Raw genomic sequence first — 24,825 nt, forward strand, 5'->3', positions numbered from 1 at the left:
AATATTTGCATTACCATATTTCTAATGAATTAAACAATTGATTTTTTTTTCTTTTTGAACCAAAATGTATGTACATCCAAGTATTTCGAAATAACTTTTCTGTGATTGCTTCTCAAATATAAATCTTACTTCTTTTGCGTAATTAATCAGTTTCAGTTGGTTACAACAAATAGTACACCGCGCACATAGGTATGTAGGATAACTTTAAATTAATTCGATAAACCCAAAAACAGTTACAATTGGAGCCTCAAATGCAAATCAACAAAAATATAAATGTATATAACAACATGTTTTAAAATATTCATTAATACTTACAAGTGAACATGAGCGGAAGAAAATCTAAGTACCTCCATTACAACTGAATAAGTAATCCAAAGGGTTTCGTTTCATTAAGTATAAACACGGGTGTTGAAACTATTCACGCTTGAACACACAATATATATCTAATTATGGTCGCATTGGAAATTGTAAAGAAGTAAATGGTTATTAACTAACTTAATAGCTGCGTACATCGTCTAAAAAATCAAGGGCAGTCCAAAATGCAAAGGCGTAAGATTAGTTTCGACACATTTTACTACTCTCTATAGACATGAAATAACAAGCAATCAAATGCTAAACAGTTGCTGACTGCAGCAACCATAGATAAGAAAAAAAGAAGTTCTCGTTATTTCCGACTCATTGGCGCCTGTGTTGGAAGGATGAAATAGGTTTCGAAGCGTTGCGTCATCACTTCCGCTTCTAGATATCTTGAAATAACAAAAAGCTTTCTGAATATTGAGGAGTTCGCTATTGGATGAAGGATTCCTACTATTTCGGAAACGTTTCCGATATATCCAGAAACGTTTCGGAAATTTGTTACGGTGTAGTTATTGTTGTGTGACTTGGCCGTTAAAGGGTACACAAGGGTACAAAACCAGGTGCTCCATGACACCATTGCACCAATCTGTCGCCAGAACCGCTACCCATTGACGATGGAAAATTGCCACTTGGAAAACGTATAAACAAAATTGACTTGTACCCACTAACGTATAAAGAATGTTTAACGGCCAAGTCACACAACATTAACTATAATAATAAAGAAATCGCAGTAAGGAACCTTAGACTTGTCATGATTTCATTACTTTTTAGAGATAAACAAGCAGCTCCATCGAGACTTGGCTAGTTTTTTACAGAATGTTTTTGGTGGGATATCTTTTAAGAGGACAAACTTTCGCCGTCATGGTTACAAATCGTTTACGTTCATTCAACGCTTAACTTAAGCATAAAAGTGAATTCTGCGAACTTTCATGTCCACCGGTCACCGCGTTTTATTATTTATTTATTTATTTATTTATTTATTAGAAATAAAAAATAAAAAACTGAATTCCGTAATGTAACTTAAGAATATAATATTACTTATATGGTGAATTAATTAAATACCATTTCTCAATTTTAGAAAAAAGCAGCTGCCATTTTATACTATTTGTGGCATCAAATTGCGAGTAATGTTCATGCCACAGCTCAAGACGTGAGAAACTACATACAGTACTTCACGGAATTTTCTAACAATTTGCTGCAAACACTCATTCATTCCTCAGATATTGATGTAAGTTTTTACTTATTTATTTACTTAAAATACGAGTAAGCTATTATATTAATATCACAATACGTAAATAAGTTTGAAATAATTTGGTTAAATTTCTTGTTGAAGTAATGAATTTGTTTACTTTTATAGACTAGTACTGCTTTAATTTAAGGAATGGCACTGTTTTTAATTTCTATTTGATTTGCACGAATCCTAATTACATAAAAATAATCAATGCCAGATTTATAGAAAAAAAATCCTTATTATATAAAAATGTTCCAGTATGGAAAATATTTTGCCTCTTTACATCAAAGAAGATTTCAATTTCTCTATTTTCATCTAAGTTAGAAAATATTATTGAACTTCCTTCCTAAACCTAAATCTACCTAAAGTCAATCTAATTAACTAATGCTTAAATTTCTTTATATTTCATCTTTCTATGTTTACTATTACCAGTTTCTAATTTTTAAAATAATTTGGACAGACATTTCTATTACATTTTAAGCTTTATACGGATATTTTGGAATTTCGAATTATATCTAGACAGTTCAATTCTTTCAGGTCCATGACAAAGTTTTTAAAGACAACATCTAAATCTGTAAAAAAAAAAAAAAAACCTCATCGTAAGCTTTGTGCTGCTGCTGTGCTATTGCTATATCAAACGTGGTATACTGTATTGAATAATCAGCTCTTGACTGCTCATGTGGCAGGATAATTGACAAAATCAGTGTTTTTAATGTATACCACTGAAAATAAAAATTGTATCTGATTTCCTCTCTATTTCTTTTTAGGGGAATACCATTTTGCACTTTGCCTATGCTTATAATAATTTTGACGTGGCAGAGGTCTTATTGACCCATGGAAATGCAACGGAATTGTTGAACAAGCCGAATAATGTTCGTATTGTTGTCAATTACACTTTTATTTTAGCTGGGTCATTAAATAACGAGTCAGAGGCAATTACGTAGTAATTATTTATTTCAACACAAAAGTATTGTTCGTAGGCGTTTAGGCATTTATCCTATTCGCAACTCCAATAAACTATAGGGGGCGCCGCTGCAGCCACTGTCTAATGGCGGATGAAAAAGGTAAATCAAACGCACGCCGTAACTTATAACTTGCTTTGACGCTTAGTGAATGACAGTAAGTTTTCATCGTGTTTGTGGGAAGCTCTCTTTTCTATTCTTCTGAAATTACATTACATCATAAACTGTCTGAAGCCTGTAATTCACCCCAAAGAAAACACGTGGAATGGAATGTTTAACCTTTTTCTTTAGTATTGTTAATCACCGCAAGGTAGCGTATTAGAGCTCTGGAGTTTAGAGAGCCTGTATACGGAGAGATTGGACAACGGCGCGCCGATCTCCGCCATGTTTAGTTCATGTGTTGTCAGCTCGAAATGCTGTGCTGTGTGAATTTTTAGCTTTCCCACGGAATACAGGACATGAAATCTTTAGAGAATAGAATGATTTTTCTTCTCCTTGTATTTTCATCAAACGGAGTGAGCGCCAAGTCTGGCAATTCGGTGCCAATCGTTTCGTATCATCATAGCGCTTACAAAGAATTTTTTTTTCTCAAAAACTTGTTCATAAAGATAGAAAACTAACAGATATTTGTGATCTGCACATTGCATTTCATAATATCGCAACTAACTTCCATTTTTTTCGATACAATGTACAGTGATATCTAGGGTAGAAGATGCATTACGGTCTACGGGGAGTGAGCATCTTTGGACATAAAATGGCCGCCGTTCCGAAGTTGTCCAATCTCTCCGTATTTAGTATCTCTACTGGAGTTGCGAATTGGGAAACTAGTCCACTGTGCTCGTCGAAATCCCCCTGTTCTTTATGTTCACCGAAGATGTAGAAGTCCCATGGGGACAGATCTGGGCTGTAAAGTGAAGAAGAGGGGGGGGGCGAGGACTTCACACTTGAACTTCTGCAGGCAGATATTTGTTGAATTGGTTGTGTGTGGTGTAGCGTTGTCGTGCAACAGAATGACACCACGAGAAAGTTTATCGTGACTTTTAGATCTGATTGTATTCCTAAGCATCAATAAGGTTTCATAACGCCGCTGAGCGTTGGTCGTAGCTTCATGCTGAGGAGCGTTCCCTTACGATAGAAGCAGACCGAAAGCAGTACCTTGCGGCAGGGTCAGGGGGGACCCGATGGGAGGTCATTGTGACCTCTCAAAAATTCCTTATTCCGTAAAAATTTGGTATGACAATTAGGTAAAAATTTCATCATTCGGTAAAATTAGGGGTTCCATTTTGCAAATTGAGGATTTCCGCCTTCCCAAAACTTCAAGTTCGAGACGCCCCTGCTTGCCGGCATTAGTATGGAAGGTCTTGAATTCTTTTGGTACAGCACACAAACTCGTAATTCATTGACTGCTCCTAATATTTCTTTTGGTTGTGGCAATACTGTTTAGAACGTTTTCAGAGTTCAGCGACAGCGAATTTAGAAACACATAAAAATGGCAACAGATTAGTTTTTCGAAAAAACAACTATAACTTCGTATGAAAAAGTAATTATTTTTCAAAGGTTTTGAACGATCCAAAAGCAATCAGATTTATTAAGATTAAATGTCTAAATAATTCGTACTGTATAAGTTGAGTACGGTATTTCTTTCTTTTTAAGTACTTTTTTTTTTTTTTTTTTTTTTTTGCAGCTAGGCAATACACCTATAATGCTTTGTGCAACTTCAGAGCCTGAAAGCGAACGAGATTGGATTTTAGTTGCCAAGACACTAAAAATCGGAAACGTTAACGTCAAGTCTCATAAAGTAAGCACTCTTCGCATTTGAAATAATTAAATACGTTTTTTGCACTGCAAACATGGGCACCCATATGCAAAATTGTGAGGTGGGGCTCAGATATTTTAACCATGGTTTAGCATGATATTTTCCCCATGAAAACCAATTTCAGAATAGATTTGAGTCATTAAAATTGGACATTTTTAATTACTTATTCATTAATGGCTGGAGAAGAAATATTTTTACATTTTTGCAAAGAAAAAAATACTAAAAACAAGGAAGTTTAAATTTCTAAGGGGGTGCTCGAGCCCCCCTTGCCCCCCTATATGAGCGCCCTTGACTGCAAAGTAACAACAGCAAACAACGTAGATCAAAAACACAAAGTAGCAAACTGATTGCGAACACCTGTTTCGGGGTTTCAAGGAATCCCCTTTTTATTGCAATGAATTGTGAGCTTTAGGATGAAAAGTCATCCAAGAAAGCTCGGGGTCTCCCCCTTTTCTGGGATGACTTTTTATCCTAATACTCAAGCTTCATTGCATTGAAATTCCTCGTAATCCCGAAACACGTGTCTGCAATCAGTTTGCTAAATTTGTGCTTGATATACGTTGTTTACCATGGTTGCTCTTCATATTTATTTGATACAATTTTAGCAAAATAATATGATTTTGAAAAGAGTGAACAATTAGCAAATTTTCATCACAACAAGAAACAAAAGCAACTGATTTTATTTTAAATAGAAATTCAGTCTACCTGAATAATAATAATAATAATTTGAACACAACGACCAGTCTAATGGATAATCTTCGCGGGCCACATTTGGTTCGCGGGCCATAGGTTGGGAATAACTGCCATAATGCATTGAGGGAGAAATGATAGAAGTAAACATAGAGGGTTTCTGTCTAGCGTCAGCGTTAGCCACCTTTATGGATTGCTCGTTAGATCAGTCGTTCATCCCTTCAATAAGTCAATAAAATGAGTTCCAAGCGCGCTTGGGAATTAAACCCTGGGAGTTCCGCGTTCGGCTGACCACCAACCCGGAACATCTGCTTAGCGTCCCAAAGCCCTTGTTCAGGAAGGCTGAGATGGGCACAGTAGGCCTTGGCTCTCACGAGATGTCGTGCCACTAGGTTTGGTTTTTTATTCATTTCTGATTGGCGCTGATGTTTTCAACATTCAAACGCCAAATAGACATCGGTATAGCCAAGCATCACGTTTTTTTTTTTTTTTTTTTTTCACTATCACTCCCCTCTGAATACACTATAGGTAGTTAAGAAAGCACGTAGTATCTGCTCCAGATTTTTCGGCATTGGTTTCGAAAGAAAACAAAATATCGGAATCAAACTTAATTTAATTTTTAACCCCCGACACACAACAAAGGAAGGGAGTTATAAGTTTGACGTATCTGTCTGTGGCACTCTAGTGCCTAAACGGATGGGCCGATTTCGAAAAAAAATATATATTCAAAAGGAGAGTTGATTGAGAGTGTTCTTAGTTAGGTTGCGTCTTTGGATGACATTAATTAACGAAGATAGTAATTAAAAAACTCTAAAAGGTTTTTCGCTATTTTTGCAATGAAAATATACTTAAAATATTTTTAATTTAGTACCAAAATAAAGAGTTTTTTCTGCATCTGATAGAATGTGTTTGGAACTTCCATGTTATATAGATTGCGAATTATAACGCTTTTCAAAGCAGATTTTAAATACGGCTAATAAACGGCTATAAGTTTTTATTCAGCGATAATGAACCGAATTCATTGTTGGCCGAAAAGGAAATTAAAAGCAATGATTTAAAACTTTTATCTGTTGCTAGTTTCTATTTGTTAGTAAATGAAGTACTTGTAATTGATTTCTAATAGTATAAGGCTTTTAAAACGATTTCAAATTTTCCCTCTTGAGTCTACATTTGCCACCCAGTCGCTTTTTTTTTTTTTTTTTTTTGAGCAATCACGATTGCTTATTCTCATTTGACTGTTTTGGCGTGCTATCATTTTATTTTCCCACCATCACCCTCTGCCAGCACCACCGTCGACCGGCTCCTCACGATGCTGCTCCTCTTGCGAAAACCGTCTCCAGGTTGCGTCCATATCCTACACACACACACACACACACACACACACACACCTACACACTCATGCCTGCACACAGACACAAACACGCGCGCGTACACACACAGCACTGCCTACACAACATGCACACACATGCATACATACACACACACACACGAACGCCTACACACACACCCCCGTACACACACAGCACTGTGTACACGACATGCACACACATGCTTACATACACACACGCACGCACCCACACACATGCGCCTACACAAACACACACGCGCATAAATACACACGGTCGTGATTGCGAAAAACATAATTTGAATTCAAGATGCCAAAAATTCAAATTATTATTATTATTTATTTATTTTTTAATTTTAGTTTCTTATTATTTATTTATTTTGAAGACTGGACATACGCCCTTGATGAATGCCGTAGCACGGGGCTTAGAGCGGATGGTCCGGTTGCTGCTCGAAGAAGGGGCTGACCCAAACACTCAAGACTTCAGTGGTTCCACTGCCCTGATGTACGCAGCTGAATACGGGAGAGAAGGGTGCGCGAAGGCTCTCCTCGAGCACCACAAATGTGATTCCACTCTCAGAGACAAAGTAAGTAATTTTTATGGGAATAAATCAAGGCCCACCGCCCTGTCTAGTGGTCAGAGATGTCTGCGTTGGGAAGGTCCCGGGTTCGAATCCCGGCTCGGGAATTTATGTATTGTCCGTTTTTTACAAGAAGGCACTTCGCCACGCCTCCTCGAACGCAGAGTTCCATTTTACGCGGGGGTGATCGGTAAGAAATCCACGCGCTTCTAGGCCTGCGTTCGACGAACCTCACCGGTCGACCGGTGAGTGACCGGTTGCTAACCGCAGCGTTCTTGAGAGCTACCGGTTAACTGGTTGCTTCCGATGTCGTTCTATGAGCCTCACCGGTTGATCTACCGGTCAACCGCAACTTAAGCTGGTTGATTGGTTGAGGGAACCACGTGACATTTTCAACCAATTATAAGTAATTTTCACCTGCGTGTTATTCGTCTGCACCATGTCTGCGCAAGTAACCCGTGATCAACCGAAAGCGTTCGATGAAGCATTCAGGGAGGCTAAAAGAAGGAGCCTCATCTCCTTTGGCAGCGGGGCGAAAAAGTGACCGGTTTATTCCATCGCCAATGGTGGCGCTAGTGGTCCATCTCTCGCAGTTCGCTCGCCTGATTTAACCGACCCCGAGTATTCGACTGGGTGGATGCCGGCAGTTAGCTAGTTTGGGGCCATTGATACGAAAAATTTGTTGGAACTCAATAATATCGCGCGGTCAGCACGATGGACCTAAAATTACTTTCTTTCTTATATTTGTTCTAGAATTTAGACATTAATTCTGTGTGTCCTCGATCTTCTTTCTCCTTAGTTCTTTTACTCCAATTAATTTATGCAGTAACTTCGATCAACCCTCTCCCCCCCCTCCCCCATAAATTTTGCATGATATAAGCTCATTTAAAATTAAATATTTCACAGTAATATGTGCAATAATATTTAGTTTCTTTTTTTGTTTACTTCTGCTGAAAAAGCCGTTTTTCCCCCCTTTTTTTTCTGGTGGATTAATCTTTAAAAACGATAAGAAAAAAAATAATTAATACTTTGAACATTGAAAAAAAACTGCTTTTTCGTTAGTTAATTGTGAACAATTAAAAAAGAATCTTACAAGAAAGTGCTATTTAATTCAAGCGTTAATCTAGTTTATTGCTTATATTTATCAAGCTAAGTTTCGTTTTCACTTACCATAATTACTTGGTTCTTTTATTCCAATATTTGGTTCTGTTACACCGAGTTTCTTTATCCTGCACCACCCCCCACACACACAAATTTCGTGCGATATTAGCTCATATAACTTAATATAGTTCACTGTATTATGTGCACCAATATTTAGTTTCGTTTTTGTTTAATTAATTACTTTTGCTGAAATAACCTTTTTTTTCTTTTTATTTCGTTGGATTTATCTTTAAAAACGATTAGAAAAAATATTAACACTCTGTATATTGAGAAAAAAAAATTGTTTATCGTTAGTTATTAGTGAACAATTACAAATAATGTTACAAGAAAGTGCTATTTATTACAAGCGTTGATCTAGTTTATAGCTTATATTTATCACATTGTGTTTCGTTTTCACTTACCATAGTTACTTTCTTTCTCCTCCTCCCATACATAAATTTCGTGTGATATAAGCTTACATAAAACTTTATGTATTACGTTTAGTTTGAAATTGTTGCTCTGCTCTGGATTTAAGTGAAATTTGAAGAAAAAAAAAGCAAAACATAAATATTTTGATGAAAATTATAAGTTAAACAGTTCAATCTTAATTTCAATTGAATTCTCTATATGAGTGCGTTATTGAGTTTTTCTACTACAGTGGAGTTTCTATTATTCAAGTTAAGCATATGTGAAATTTAATAAATAAGAAGAAAAAGGACATGGAAATATAACTAAAAGGAAACAAAATTAGTGATTTAAATTCCAAAACTTTAGTTGTTCATTGCTACTCTCTTTCTATTTTTTTAAATGAATAACTTTAAAATCAAGTCTTCTCGCTTACTCTTAAAATTAAATGCATAGTACTCAGAAAAATTATGCAAACCGGATCGTAATTTACGGGTTTTATTGGGAGAAAATGTTTTCAAAAGCCAGCTAAAATCATTTTTAGTTTCATGGCAAATGAGCAGAACAGCCATATCAAAAACAATATACAAAATAGAACACAAAATTGCACAACACATAACAAGAATGAATGCTCGCTAAAGTCGTAGCAGAAATACAAATTAAACACATCGAATGCAAAATATGCCAAAAACCTAGGGTGGAGTAAAGTATTCTATGCTTCTTTGAACAGCTTTCATGGCGAAAGTAGTTTAATACTTCCAAATATACAGGTGATAGTTTTTAAAACACACTTGTTTACAATGCTTCGCTACGAGCGAAAAGATATAAGTAGTGCGAGAGATGATACTCTAGCGGCCTCTGGCGGAAGTGGAATTTTGTTGCCAAACTGCTAACATGGAGATTCGTCTCCTTCCTTTTACTCCCTGGAAGCATTGTTCGTGAACAACCTGTTAGTAACCGCTGACGTCGTTGCTGTCACGTGATTAATCAACCGGTTGCTACCGCTCGTGCTCGTCGAACGTAAGCTAAAAGAAACAGAAACCAGACATCCTTAACTTGGGCGTGCATTTTATTGTGCAAAAGAAGCCTTAGTGTCATTTACATCACTTGCTTCACTTGTCTGGTGTCGTTTTAGTTATTTTGAAAAGTACTGCTTTTACAACAAAATGCTATGATTCTAATATACCTTCTGCTGAAAACAACGAAATAGAATCATCGGATACCACGTGACGAGGGAGGAGTCAAGTGCCTTCTCGTGGAAAACTGCCACGTTTCATGCTGGGACATTGTGGTCGTTTCCAAAATTTAAAAAGTATTTTTTTCTGAAGAGCATGCTTAAAAACGTAGGAACGGACCATTTCTTAAATAATTTATTTGAGTTTAATATTTTTTAAAAAATTACTTAAATCGTTGCGCTTTCATTGTTTACACTTCTGTCGTGTGACATCACAAATGATGAAATGCCATTCACAGAACAAAATATTTAATTCGCATCTTTACTCACGTGTATTGGCAACGATATGGTTGATAGCAAGCGTAGAGCGCAATTTTAATTCGCTGCTTGATTATCGTAACGTGGAAACGTAGTAGAAAGATGCGCCAAATTGCATAATTTGTGACGTCATAAAGACCACGCCTTGTTTGAAAAATCGGACATTTTAAAAAATTAATTTAAAAAAAACTGTTGGGAAACTGAAAGTATTTTCTGGGTCCATTTAATTTTTCTTTTTTGCTCATTCTATCTATTTCAATGACTAAAAGTAGTACTTTTGACTGAAGGAAACCACCCCATTAGAGGATCAGCTATAATTTAATGTTTCATGCAACGGATGTTTGACGATAAACTAGAAATGTATAACAATTTTAAAATTATTTTTACTCTTTCTTAAATATCGTCTGCAGATTGACTTACAGATGCTATTTTCCCTGCCTGGGATGGGGAGACCCCGGGTTCGAATCCCGGCTCGCTCATGGATGTACTTTCTCTCTCCCGTCATTGTCCTTCCTTTGTGTGAATGTGTTGTTATGCTGTGAATGGTTGCCTACCCTATAAACGAGTCCTTATGGCATATGTGTACTGTAGAATTTGGAATTCCCGCTAAATTACGGTACAGTTGGAAAAGTGAAGCACAGCGCACTAAATTGCCAGCCTAGCTGGCACACGCAGGGGCGTGCACAGAAATGTTGAGAGCCAGACGTCCCGGATTTCAAGGGACAGTCCCGTATTTTGAAAAATTATCCTGCGTCCTGGGGAACTTCCATACGGGACGGCTAAAGTCCCGTATTCTAGCTTACTAAAATATTTTACAAAACGAAGCATTTTTTTGAGGAGGAAAAAAAGTAAGTAAAGCAAAATATGTGAAAAAAAAGAGCAAAAAAAAAAATCATGTGGCAGCAAACGAAAAAACTATTTTCGTTTCAATTTAGTTTTTGTTTTGGCATGAGCGGCATACCAATGATTACTTCCTCTTTGCTCATTGACTAATGTTGGTAGCCCGATCGGTAGAGTGTCGGATTCGGGGCCGGAGAGTCCTGAGTTCGAACCTCGATGGTCGAAGATCCACCGTCGTCATTAAAGGGGACTGGGCGACGTTAAATATGCTCGTGGTCTCAATGTCCTCCAAGTGAAACGATACCTCTGGGGGTGCTAGCACCAGGTAGCTATTAGCTCCTGGACTAGTTCTAAATTCTCATTAACTGTTCGATCCGGTGATGGTGCTGCCATCTATCGGTATATAAAAGAATGGAGGCAAGGCACTTAGTATGCAGTCCTCGACATAAATACAGTTGTAGTCAGTTGTGACTCTGAATAGGAATAGGAATAGGACTAATGTTGGAAATAAACCCCAGCGCATGCGCCGGCAATCGCAATGAAAACGATTTTTATACTTTGATCGGTGACATTTTGTAAAGTTAAATGCTTTGATACGATTGAATTCCTCAGATTTTTCATGAAGAAACGTTCTACGTCGGAAAGCACCCCTTAAAAATACACAATATTCAGTAATTGCCCTCAACCTTAAAAAACATTCCCCCCCCCCCCCCCCCGCTTTCACTCCTAGAAGCTTGTCCCGTACTTTTACGGAACCTCTCTATATTGTCAACCCCCTTACGTACCGACATATATTTCACCCATCATTTAAAAATTTTTGGACCCCCTTCAGACTCGGGCCCGGGCCAACAGGTGTCCCTTCTCCCCCCCCCCCCCCCCGTGCACGCCATTGAGCACACGACAACAACAATAAATCTATGCTCAAATTTCATTAAGAGGGGAAAAACCGACAATCAAAGCGTTCTACCCGCTACCTTCAACGCGCATGCGCAGAGCCTTGTTTATAAAACGTCGCTTAACAATTCAACTAAAGCGAAGCCTCCGTTGTGCAATCGATTGTAGCGTTCGGCTGTTAACCGAAAGATTATTGGCTCAAGCCCATCCAGTTAAGTGATGTTTTTTTTTTTCGTTTTAGTTTTGACGTTTTCAATTCAAATTATAATTATTATTATTATTTTTTTTTTTTTTTTCGCAATCACGAATTGCGATAGGACCCTTCTCGTTGAGTTTCTTGTTTCTACAAATGGAGTGGAATGGAATTAAGAAGAAATTTGCACCCGTCATATTATGACTGGTGACTTTCTAGATAAAGGTATTACGAGGCATATCCGATGCGGTAATCAAGACATTGTGGTCAATTTGCAGTCGTACATAAAAATTGCATTTACAGCGTGTACCGATATGGTATTTTTATTTCTTATCAATCTTGGGATGGGAATTAGTAATCAATATGGGAATTAGTAATCTGAAATTTTTGCATTTCCATGAAGTTTTGCTATTTAAGTTCTTCTATGTAGGTTTTTTCCTTTAAAAAATGTGATTTTACATGTAAAACATTTTTTTTTAAATGTAAAATCTGCTTGAGTTAAGCCTGAGGGGGGGACATGAAAGAAATGGACAAACCGCTGACGATATGTAACCATGATTGACGTAAAAAAAATAAAATAAAATAAAAACAAAGAGCTAGACTTATTCTTGCCGTCATGTTAATCTGAAAATCAAAGAAACATCACTTTGATCAAATGAGGTTACTAAGCAGTTCATGATTGATCAAAAAAAGAAAGAAAAATTAATTTGAATTTTGTCATCTTGAATTCAAATTATGTTTTTCGCAATCACGAGTGTGTGTATGTAGGCGTGTGTCTTTTGTGTGTATGGGTATGTGTGTTTGTGTGTAGGGGGTATGTGTATGTGTGTGTGTCTGTGTGCAGGCATAAGTGTGTGGGTAGTTGTGTATATGAATGTGTGTGCGGGGGGGGTATATGTATGTCGGCATTTGTGTTTGTATCTGTGTGCAGGTATGAATGTGTGGGTAGTTGTGTTTGTGTATGTGTGTAGGTGTATGTGTGTGAATGTGTTTGTGTGTGTGTATGTGTGCGTGTGTGTGTGTAGTTGTGTATGTATGCGCGTGTGTGTAGGGTATGGATGCAACCTGGAGATGGCTTTCGCTATAGGAGCAGCATCGTGAGGAGCCGGTCGACGGTGATGCTGCAGAGGGTGCTGGCGGGAAAATAAAATGATAGCACATCAAAACAGTCAAATGAAAGCAATAAGCAATCGTGATTGCTCAAAAAAAAAAAAAAAAAAGCCGGGAGTGGCCGACCGAAGCTATACTTTTGCTAAGGATTAATTAAAGGTATGTTGTATGATTGTGTAGAACATAATAAATAATTTTCACACATTTCACTGCATTTACTAAAACTTAGTTCGGTTTGTTGTTTCAATATACATTTAACATTTTATGCCTATGTTATTCAGTAAAAGTCCCATCTAACTGGTTAAACCACAAATAGTGGTAGGTACGGGGGACCCTGGAATAGAAAAGTCCGGCGACTGCTATTTTTTAGAACTATTATTATCATTATTTTTGTCACGATCGGCAGTGCGCTCCTCCAAAAGTTGGGAAGTGCACGAGAGAGGGTTTTTCTCTCTCGTGTTTAGGAGGTGGTTTTTTTCTTTCCGGTGGAAAATGCCGTAACCAGAAAATAATTTCAGGGAGGGTTTAAAAACTTTCATGCGGAGCTTAGCGCTATTTGTGCTAGTGTTCAAGTCGTCGGGTTATCTATTATGAAAGCGTTTTATGCAATTACTAGCGGTACCCGCACGGCTTTGCCCGTAGTAGAAAGTTTGCCTGTATATTTACAAATAATGGACGATGAATTTCTCGCCAAATTGCTATGTTAATTTGCTCGCCCATGTTACGGTTCCACGTTATGATAATTTGGTAATTTACTCGCCCACGTTATAATAATTTGCTCGGTAAAATGTTCTTAAAATTGGAATAGAAAAAGCACAAAGTCGAATTTTCGAAAAATCGCTTCAAGGTGCCCACCCCGACGCTGCAAACTAATTTCGTGCCAAATTTCATGAAAATTGGCCGAACGGTCTAAGCACTATGCGCGTCACAGTGATCCAGACAGAGATTTGGACAGAGATCCAGACCGAGAGACTTTCAACTTTTTTTTCGTAGAGAATATACATATGGAAGGCACTTGAGTTTGAAACAATATTTTTTGGAAATTTTTTAATATAAACGAACATTCAAATGTCAAACCAAATTTTTCAGGGGGGGGGGGGTTGAACCCTAAGATCCCCCTCCCCCCCACCCTTGTATACGGTTCTGAGCGAGAAGGGTTCTCTTGGCTCTTGTCAGGGCCAGGTTTTGATAATATCTCTACTTTCATCATCATTAATATAAATAGCAAACGTAAAATAAAACTGTGTTATGTGTTTCATCTGAATCGTCCTCACACACGACCACGGTTACCAGAATTAAGAGCATTAAATACGGGACAGGCTTCTAGGAGTGCAAGGGGGGGGGGAGTTTTGAGACTTCTATTCATGATAAATCTGAAAAATTCAATCGCAACAAAGTATTAAACCTCACAAAATGTCGCTTATCAAAGTATAAAAATCGTTTTCATTGCGATTGACGACGTATGCGCCGAGATATATTTCCAACATTAGTCAATGAGCAAAGAAGAAAGCAACCATTCGGTTCCTCATGGTCTGCCGCCACAACAAAAACAAATAAACCAAATCAAAAGGAAAATAATTTTTGCGTTTGCTGCTACATGATTTTCTTATTGTTTATTATTTGACATTTTTTGTTTTACTTTACTTCTCTCTTTTTAAATAATGTCTCGTTCTGTAAAATAATGTTATCAGCTAGAATACGGGATTTTAGCCGCTCCGTATGGAAGTTCCCCGGGACGCGGGACAGTTTTTCAAAATACGGGACTGTCCCTTGAAATCCAGGACGTCTGTCAACCCTGCACACGACTCCATAAATATATGCAACGGCCCCGCTCGGCCAGCTCTAAAAATTTTAATAACTTTTCTGAAATAACTGAGACAGCAAATTAAATGTCGAGTAATCAAGCTACAGTTTGACCACCGATTAGACGGAAAGGCAAACTTTCGGTTTACAGGCGAAAATGGACACACCTATAGCTTGACGACGAAAAGAAGGCGGATGACCTTGAAGCAAAAACATCATTTGTAACATTTTGTAATAGGTTGTTTGTTATTATTTTGGAATAGATAGGATTAGCGAGACCATGCCTTTTACTATTCGGTGCTTTCTGGCAGATTCTACCTATTACGAATGATACAAATGATGTTTCGCTTCAAGGTCATGCGCCTTCTTCTCGTGGTCAAGCTTTATTAGTTTTCAGGGATGCCAGCTTTTGCAGATAAGGTAAACACACCGGTAGTGACCATCAGTGCTTCAGAGTGCTTCAGTAGTCGCCACTTCAAGGTTTATATTTGAAACGAGTTGATGTGTGCATCACATGACTTCCTTTTACTCCAATTTAATGTCATTTTATCATTACTGGCAGTTTTAATGTGAATCAATAGTTTACTCTCTAACTATCACCAACAGTGGCCTAATTGAAATCAGATTTAAAAAAAAAAAATTTAAAAAAAATCGCCAAATTTGTCGCCAAGCTGGCGACCAAAAGACTGGCCATATATTGCCAAGTGTCCGCTAAATTATAACACCACTTGCGTTTACATGGAAATTAACAATGATTTCCCCCCAAAAAGGGACAAAAGACCCATTTTGGAGCTTCCGAATGCAACCAAAAAGGGAGGTGCATAACTAGACCCCACTAGGAGTCTAAGTACCAAATTTCAACTTTCTAGGACATTCCGTTCTTGAGTTATGCGACATACATACAAACATACATACGTACATACAGACGTCACGAGAAAACTCGTCGTAATTTACTCGGGGATCGTCAAAATGGATATTTCGGGTGTCTGTACGTTCCTAGGCATATATCCACGTGTGGTCGGGTTGAAAAGTAAACTCAAAATTCATTCGGGGGTGACCAAATGGAAATTAAGGCTGATTTTTGAGTGAAAATTTTTTCGCGAATACAATGCTTCCTTTTTTGTAAAAGGAAGTAAAAATAGGATTCTAGGCAGTTTTCCCAATGGATTCAAACGTGTAGGAGGTATTACCCAATGATATTACCTCCTGCACGTTTGATTGCACATTTGATGCACTTTTGAATTCATTGGGAGACCAGGAATACTATTTTTTTATATATAAACTTTGAAGTTGCCACTACTGAAGCACTGGCCCAAGGGCGGATTCAGGGGAGGGTCAAAGGGTCAGCTGACCCCCCTGTGACAAAAAATTTTATTATAATTTCTATTAAATTTCAAAATTTTACATAAAAAATAACAATGGAATCAATGTTAACCTTTTTGTTTTGCTTAGTTATTTCTGGTATTTCCTTCCAACGTCATAATTAAAAGGAGTGACTGGATTCGTTTATTGAACTAGTGCTATTTTGAGTTTTGTTAATTTTCAAAAGAGCAATCATCTCTAATGAGCGTAACGCTCTTTCTGACCACTCTCCCATCTTAAATCACATGTCGTATCAAGACCAGCCTGTTTGCCTTAAGAAATGTGACTTTTGATGAAAATTTGAGGGGATATGATCCATGGCGCATATTCCGCCAATAAAAAATTTAGAGGAGGAGTGTAATTGTAAAGGGTTTTGATCTCATTCAGGGGGGGGGGGTGCTTCGTAGTATATGAGGGGTTCCATGAGGGAATGGGCACCCCTGCTTAACTGATACCTTTTTACGTAGGAATGTATAACGCTGACCATTGAAACTTGATCCCCTTACGAAAATTTCTGAATCCGCCCCTGCACTGGCCACTACCGGTGTGTTTACCTTATATGTTAGCCTCTGTAAATTGAGCCAGAGTCACCATCAAATGAGCGGACGACGCGCACATCCCGTGGTCAAACTGTATCTTGAATTTTCACAAGTGTACTTGTAAACGACATCTTCCGGACTCATAAATAACCTAATGATACAAAAATCATCGTCACACAACAAAAGTTCTTGAGTGGTCCCAAGATGCCTTTTAAAATTAATACTAGGAGAACGGCAGTCAACTGTTTTCCATTCTACATAAAATCATTTCGATTTGAGAACGCGATAATTTTCTTGCAATGTTTCAAATTTTAATATTGGCCGTGTTCAATTATCAATAACGTTATTAACAATAAAAAAAATAACGCGTTACACCATACACATCATTGGAGCAAATTCATGACGTCATTAAAACTTTTCTTAACAATCCCATTTTTGAAGTGTTTTCCCGGTTCATTTGCATCTAATTCGGAAAAAAAAAGATAAAATGAAATTAATTCAAAAAGTTTCTCTTGGAATTTCCCGCTTTGAATTCAGGGAGCAATTAAATAAAACTCAAAAGTAATGAAATTTTTAATGAAAAATTCGTTCAGCCGTGTCTGTACTAATTTTCGTCGCATTTATAAAGAGCTTTCCAAATCTAATTAAAGCATAAAATGTTGGAGTTCGATTTTAATTAAGCTCAACTTGTTTGATGCGGTGTTCATTTGAGCGGAATCAGCTAGAATTTTAATTTTTTCTTGTAAGATTATTATTTTTTTTTTACGCAGCTCAGCGTAACGAGTCTCGGCCAATCTGAAAATGTGATAAAATTTTTAGGTGCAGTTTCTTTTTTTTTTTTTTTTTGCTATCTTAAGGTATAAAAAAAAATTGCAGGGACTGTCATAACTAATGAAATTAAAAGGATTATTTTAATTAAAAAAATTACTTCATTATATTCATTTGAAAAAACAAACAAACAGCTCGAGCAATTTTCTTATGAATCGCTAACTTTAGAAGTCATTAAGAAGTATATTTAATTACTAGTGGTACCCCCACGGCTTTGCCCGTAATAGAAAAATTAAAAGGTCTTTTGGTTCGCCTGTATATTTACAAATAATGTATGGTGAAGTTTCTCGATAATTGGCTTGTGCCCATGTTATGGTTCACGTTATGATAATTTCGTAATTTACTCATCCGTGTAGACCACATTAGTAAGCAAACATTATATATATATATATATATATATATATTTCAAATTTTTAAAAAATCTACTTTTTAATATATTTAAGGTCAAATAATGATTTGCCTGACCTTGCCAAGTGGCACATCATGTGAAAGTCTATTAAAAGAGCTTTAAAATGACACATAGTACGACACTCTAGCTCATATAGGAGTTGAGAAAAACTATTTAAAAAAAATTGGGAGGTCGCAGTGACCTCGCTCTTGGGCGAACATGGCCTGATTTACCATTCTATTTTATATGTATATAGTACAACCTCGTTCAACCGGACTGACTGTGACTGGGACCAAAAGCACAACCCGAATAATCTGGGTAATAAGTAAAACATTTTCTTAAATAAATCTTTTTATCTTTTATTACAGCAAAAAAAAAAAAAAAAAAAAAAAACAATGCTTGTTAACAAAATTACACAGGATTGTTACTCGCTAACACTTTATCATTTACAGTATAGTTCAGCTGCAGTGGTGTCGGACTGACTCCATATACGACATGTTGTTTTTTGAAGACCAAAATTTATTGCATGACCTATGCAGGAATTGTACATTTTATCAAAATAAAAAACGAACATTTGGCGCATTTATAGATCCAGATAAATCGGTATTCCGGATAAACGGGAGCCGGATAAACAAGGTTCTGTTGTAGTTTATATTTTTATTTTATATCAGGGGTGGCTCCCATCCCCAATAGCAATTCACACCCCTCAAACGCTACGGAGCACATACACAAGAACGAGACCACCTTCAAAAATACAAAAGTTTATCAAAAACCTCTAAAATTGCCCCCCACCCCCTCCGTGGGGGAAGGGAGCAACCACACAACTTATCTCAACTCCCCACACAACTTATCTTTATTATATAACCCCTGGTTATATCAGGGCCGGATTTGGAAGTGTGAAGGCCCCAGGGCAACGAAGGAGTGGAGGCCCCTAATCAGGGTTCAAAAAGATCATCATATTTTCGAAAATATCCGATACTTTGATATATATCCGAATATTTTGATATATATGTATATATCCGATATTTTCGATATTTTTTTGACCCGTGAAAGTAAGGATATTTTGTAAAAATTTTATTGTGGGGGCCCCTTTGTTGTGGAGGTCCTGGGGCAGTAGCTCCGCCTGCCCTCCCCTAAATCTGGCCCTGGGTTATATAATAAAGATAAGTTGTGTGTTTGCGCGTTAAATGTTTGTATAGGATTTATTTCGCTGTTTCTTTTTACAAACACATAAAATCTCCTTAAAGTATTTATACAAGTAATTAGCAAAGCTTCCACTTGAATTAAAATTCTCTACAGTATACTATGCGCCCATAACATAATGCTGATAGAATCTCAAGGAAACAGTTACTAAGCTTAATACTTTAATAACCACACGATCATAAAATACTTTATTACGGTCCACGAAAATTTCTGGAACGATCGTTTGATTTTATTGAAAGTAACAAAAGGCTCTGTTATAAACAAATAGAAAAAAGAAGCAATTTATTTTTATGTGCCGTCATATAAATTTAGAGGACGTATATTCAGTTTTGTAGTTCAATCGATTCGTGAATTCATACTTTACATTATATTCTGGAAAATGCTATCAATTTTCATATTATCTATTTCTTATTGCCAAATATTTTTTCGTTTTCGCATATTTCAAGGATGGAAAAACAGCTTGTCAAATAGCTCTTACTGCATGTTATAAGGACCTGGCCTTACTTATCCATCTGCATGAAAAGAAGAAAATGAAAACTAACCAAGTGGGTATTCATACAAACATTCTGCAATTTAAATTTATAACATGTTATTTAAAAAAATATTTTTAAATCAAAAATTGATTTTAAAATTCCAGTACAAAAATCAACTAAGCACCTAAGTTATAAAATAAAATATTTTATTAACTAACTAAGAATGTACGATTTATTAATTTTTAATCACCTTTTGAAGTCGGTGCCTCCTATAAACTACCGCGTGGGTCTAGCCTAGTGCAGCGTTTCTTAAATTGTGTTCCGCGGAACCCTGGGGTTCCATGGAGATCAATCAAGGGTTCCACAAAACCCTCAACCTTTTTTCCCCTTGCTTTTTACAAAACTTGAAAAAAAATCCATTAAAATAATGAATTTTCAAAACTCAAGTTTGCATTTTAAAATTTTGTTTGTGTCTGCAAATGTTTCTTTTTTTTTTCCAAAGTTGTTATTTTATTTTTTGTTAATTTTTGAAATTACGTTTTGGCATTAAAAAGTTCTATTCGAAATAATTTTTACTTTGACCGCAAATAATCAAATATAACGTTTCAAGAATGTTGCTTCAAGCTATAATAATTACGAAAAAACAGGGGTTCCACGAAAAAAGAGGGTGTTTAAAAGGGTTTCACTCTTTATAAAAATTAAGAAACGCTGGCCTAGTGGATAAAGTATCAAAACTAAGGCGTAACGCTAAGAGGTGGGGTGATGCGAAGAAAAGTGGACAAAGTATCGGAATCGAAGGCTCAAAGGTTTGGAGCCCGAAGCCGCTAAATACCAACCGGATCCGAAAGTTCTGTGGCCGATTGCTAGCAGCTACCATGAATCCTGATGACATTCCTCCTCTTCAGAAATATGCCTATAATGTGAAGTTGATGCTACTTCCTCAGCAAGTGTGTTTTCTGTTTTTAACAAAACCACTGATAACCTTTACCCAGTAAAGCTAGAAATGACAGGTATAGAGAGTGTCCAGGGTTTAAATTAAAATAAAAATAGAAAAAAATGGCATATAGATCAAGTCCTCTCCATTTGGCAACCTCCATTTTTCACTTTCTTCTGCCTAAATTCCTACCCGAAACTGCAAAAGAGGCTTGGGTCTAAGTGACATTCTTTGCAACAAAATTTAGGATCTAGTACTAGTGATTCAAAAAGTCACTTTAGCAAATTTTGGAATTAGAATTTAAAAAAATAAACCATACCTTAAACACAAAGACTACAAAAATAGTTTTTGTGATGTCTCATAAGAAAATTTAATCAATTCAGCAGAGTGTTACGCAAAATGGCTTCATAAACCAAGCAGAACTTAGCCACTGTTATCAGTTGTTAAAAGGATCGAAAGAAAATGTATTTATTTGTTGATGTCGTTGACCTATAAATTATCATCGCTGACCCGATTTCAAAAACGTATTTAGAAGTCCGTAAATCATTCTAAATTGAGAAGAATATCATCTTTCATTCGAAAGATGCTTGATTTCAAAGCACCCAGAAACGGTCTGAAAAATGCGTGTATTAAAAGATATTGACCCATGCTGCAATTCCCAAAGCTGCCCGACTACTGAGAATTTTCTAAAGAAATCATTGTCTAGCGGCCGTGAAGCGTGGACGAAAAACAAAATCCATAGAAAACTCCCATTACTACACCTAATTAGAGTTTTCAAAGAAATGTCTCATTAATTAAATAGATTTCGAAGCAACACTGTTGGGCAAGAATATTTGCAAAATTTTCTACAAGCAATTTTTAGTTTAATTGAAAATTCAAAAGATGAGAGTGCTTTTAAAATTTCCCAATCCAACCTCTGAGTTGAGAAAAAAAATATGACATTGAAAAAAGGTATGTTTTATCGACCCGCTTACCTGCAGAATACGAAGGCAGCGAAACGTGAAGACAAAGAGATAAAAATGCAAAGGGAAAAAAATAAAATGGCGTTGAGCGGACGTGGCTGGAATTAGAAACAAAAAAAAAAAGTTATTCTCACTAATGTTCCACGATCATTTTAGTTAACTTGTTTATTTTAGTGGTTTTCTAAAATTATACGAAGATAAAAATCTAGGACAAAGACTTGAACAAGTTCGTTTTTAAAATATATTGATTGAATAGAGTTGTTTTTTTCTTTTGGAGTGTTTTTTTTTTTTTTTTTTTTTTCAAAGATTCAGATAATGTACTACGAAGTCATCAAGCGGTGAGAGTGGAACTTGTTTGGAGCATAAATAAGAACAGGTTTGGGCTAAAAAAAAGAAAACAAAAAATAAAATTAATGATGAAAAAATGATAATAGTTCACATTATACGAGAATTCCATTATGATAGATGCTTGAAAACTACTTTTTTCATTCTACCGCTACAAATGAAGTTACATTCAAGTGTAGTTTTAGAATGATGAAAGAAAAATTAGATTTTTTATGTGTATCACAACTTCACAAAGCAACTTTAGAGCATCTAATGCATATGAGAAGAAAAAAAAAGTTTTCATTGTATTTGTACACTTAACTACTTTGTTGAAAGAATGCTAGTTAAGCATTGGCAAGATTCGGGTAATTTGCCAGTTTTAAATCACCATATAATTTTATTTTTATTTTATTTATTTAAATTTTTAGACGACTGCTAATGGTAAACAAAAATGCCATAATCTTTCTTTTTTTAGAAGTACGCTCAAAATACAGAAATGCAAAATTTAATTCAATTCTCCTTAACTATTGGAAAAAAAATAATAAAAATTAATGATGAAAGTTATGAAGGAAACAAAATATGCGTACTAAGAACCTAACAAAGCACTAATAGCTCTGCAAAATATCATTTGTAAGATTTATCATTTATTTCATAAAGCACTATTTATTAAGCTTTTTTTTTTATTTCAATGTAATTTTATGAAATGAAAACAACTTACACTCATTTGTATTTTAGATTTTAAAATACTTACTAAAAAGTATACACATTTTATTCAATTGATATTATTGCTTCTTTTATTTAACAAATGCCACAAACAAATTAGTATTTGTCATTAGTAAATGCCATGAGTGCACGAGCTCTTCCAGTATTCCTCAACAATACTATGAAAACCATTCAGTGCAGATTGTACAACCAAACTAACTACGTCGCCCGGCTTTGCACGGTTACCTCGAAAATAAAAGTAATGTCAGGTGACGCGTGTTCAACAATCAGGCTTGAACAAAAAAAAAAAAAAAATCAGTAAAATTTTGCGGTAGATTGCGGAAAAATAACCAAAAAGGAAACATTTTAAATTCTCCGATTTCAGAAAAAGCCTCAAAACAAAAGTTAAAATTTTATTTGCTCATATTCGAGAAAAAAATGGCAACAGCTATTTTTTCTCAATGATTTTCTTCACGCTACAAATTTTAATAAAAGCATTGTTACGGAAAGTTGAGATGAAGCACGGAATAATAATTTGAAAAATAGAGATTTTATGTTGAAATCTAAGTCTCATAATTAATAGTTTTTAATTGATATCTCCGCTAATTATTATCGGAGAATTATAAATAGCCAAACATAATGACGGGAAAATTAGGAATCTATTGATACCTGGCTCGATGGTCAGTTCATTGGCGTTCGGGAGAAGTAACTTGGACATACATACATACATACGCTCAGTTTTTAATTATATAAGAAGTTCGGCTGTCATAGCCTGTATATTAAAGAAAATATTTTTTCACCGAAATATGTCGCGAAAAACTGGAGGGAGTCTTTTAAATTTAAAGCCTCAAACATTTTTTCTTCCATATGCTAATTAATGACCCTTTTAAAATTAAAAATTCTAAGTTAAAATTAAAAAAAAAAAAAAAACTCTCTTCAAATGTAATTTAGGGAATCCTTGTAAGTTGAGGGTTTAGGAGCTGGGTACTTGCTCCAAATGCCCTCCCGTAAATCCATCACGTAAATCCATCATTGACCAAAACAGTAGCAAAGACTTAAAAAGAAAAATGTGGCTGTCTTTTAACTGACCGATTTTAGCGATTATGACTGTCGACTCACTAAATTGTTTCTTTTTTTCCAGATCAGACTTTCGCCTAAAAGTCATCAAAAATGGACTCGGCCACCAACGAAGAAACGCATTCCGCAACTGTAAAAAAAAAAACAATTAAAAAAAAAGGGGGGGATCGAATTACATATAACGACATCTAGAGTACTTTGGTTGAGTTCCCTGTGAGAAAGTAGAAGGCCAAAATAAAGAATTAAAAAGAAAAAGTAAATTTGTGTGAATCAATCATTCCTTATGAAAGGTCGACATGTCTTTTAATTCATGTCACCAAATGTTGCGTTTTGATTGACTGGCCAAGTGCTGTCAAAGTGTTAAATGGTTGGCATTCTGAAATTTGATTGCACTAAGTGTTTCTCCCTTTGCTGTTATTCCAAATTTAGAAAAAAAACCTACCACCTACCTGTTGATTTTTATGAACTAGCAAAAATACCCGGCGTTGCCTGGGTCAGTAATAATTGTGAGAAACAATCGCTACTTTCATTTGCTTTTTTTTTTTAATATAACTGAAAGAACCCAAAACACACCGCTTTGACGTGATTAAAAATCGAGCTTCTTCCTTACCCATAAAAGTAAAATAGCAATAAGTATGAATAACAAAATAGTCTTCAGTTAGAAACGAAAGCACGACATTTAAGCGTATAAAAATTTGAAGAATTTCCAAAATATGAACTAACATAAACAAAGATCACTAAAAATACCTTGCGCTTTATTTATTTAATTAAACAGTACACACATACAAAAAAAAAAAAAAAAAAACTCTCTACTTTGTTTCCCTAAGCCTGAAGTGTGCAAAAAGTAAAGTTTCCAAATAGTTAAATGACTTTAAATTCATGTTTGCTTGATTCAAAATTTTCATTATGATTACTAGAGGCGTACCGAGTACTCGGTACTCGGCCAAATTTTGATCAAATACTCGGCCAATACCGAGTAGTTGTAAAAAATTGAATATTGTTAAAAGCAGATTTTACAATTAATAAAAAAGTGCAAGCATATACTATCCTGCAGTCATTTGCAATTCAAATTCAAATTTTGAGAATAAAAAGCAGGGCCGGATTTGGAAGTGTGGAGGCCCCGTGGCAACGAAGGAGTGGAGGCCCCTAATCAGGGTTCGAAAATATCATCATA

The 24,825-nt window shown here is 35.9% G+C and overlaps 1 protein-coding gene across 1 annotated transcript; it reads left to right on the forward strand.

The window, feature by feature from the left end:
- The first annotated feature begins 4,243 nt into the window (after positions 1 to 4,243).
- LOC129224215 (KN motif and ankyrin repeat domain-containing protein 3-like) lies at positions 4,244 to 23,805 on the forward strand. Its single transcript, XM_054858637.1, has 4 exons — positions 4,244 to 4,348; positions 6,788 to 6,988; positions 19,626 to 19,724; positions 23,716 to 23,805. Exons 1-4 carry the CDS (start codon positions 4,253 to 4,255, stop codon positions 23,785 to 23,787), a joined length of 468 nt encoding a protein of 155 aa, XP_054714612.1. The 5' UTR covers positions 4,244 to 4,252; the 3' UTR covers positions 23,788 to 23,805.
- Positions 23,806 to 24,825: the final 1,020 nt, after the last annotated feature.

This window comes from Uloborus diversus, chromosome 6, assembly GCF_026930045.1.
Source record: "Uloborus diversus isolate 005 chromosome 6, Udiv.v.3.1, whole genome shotgun sequence".
NCBI classification, from domain to species: Eukaryota; Metazoa; Arthropoda; class Arachnida; order Araneae; family Uloboridae; genus Uloborus; species Uloborus diversus.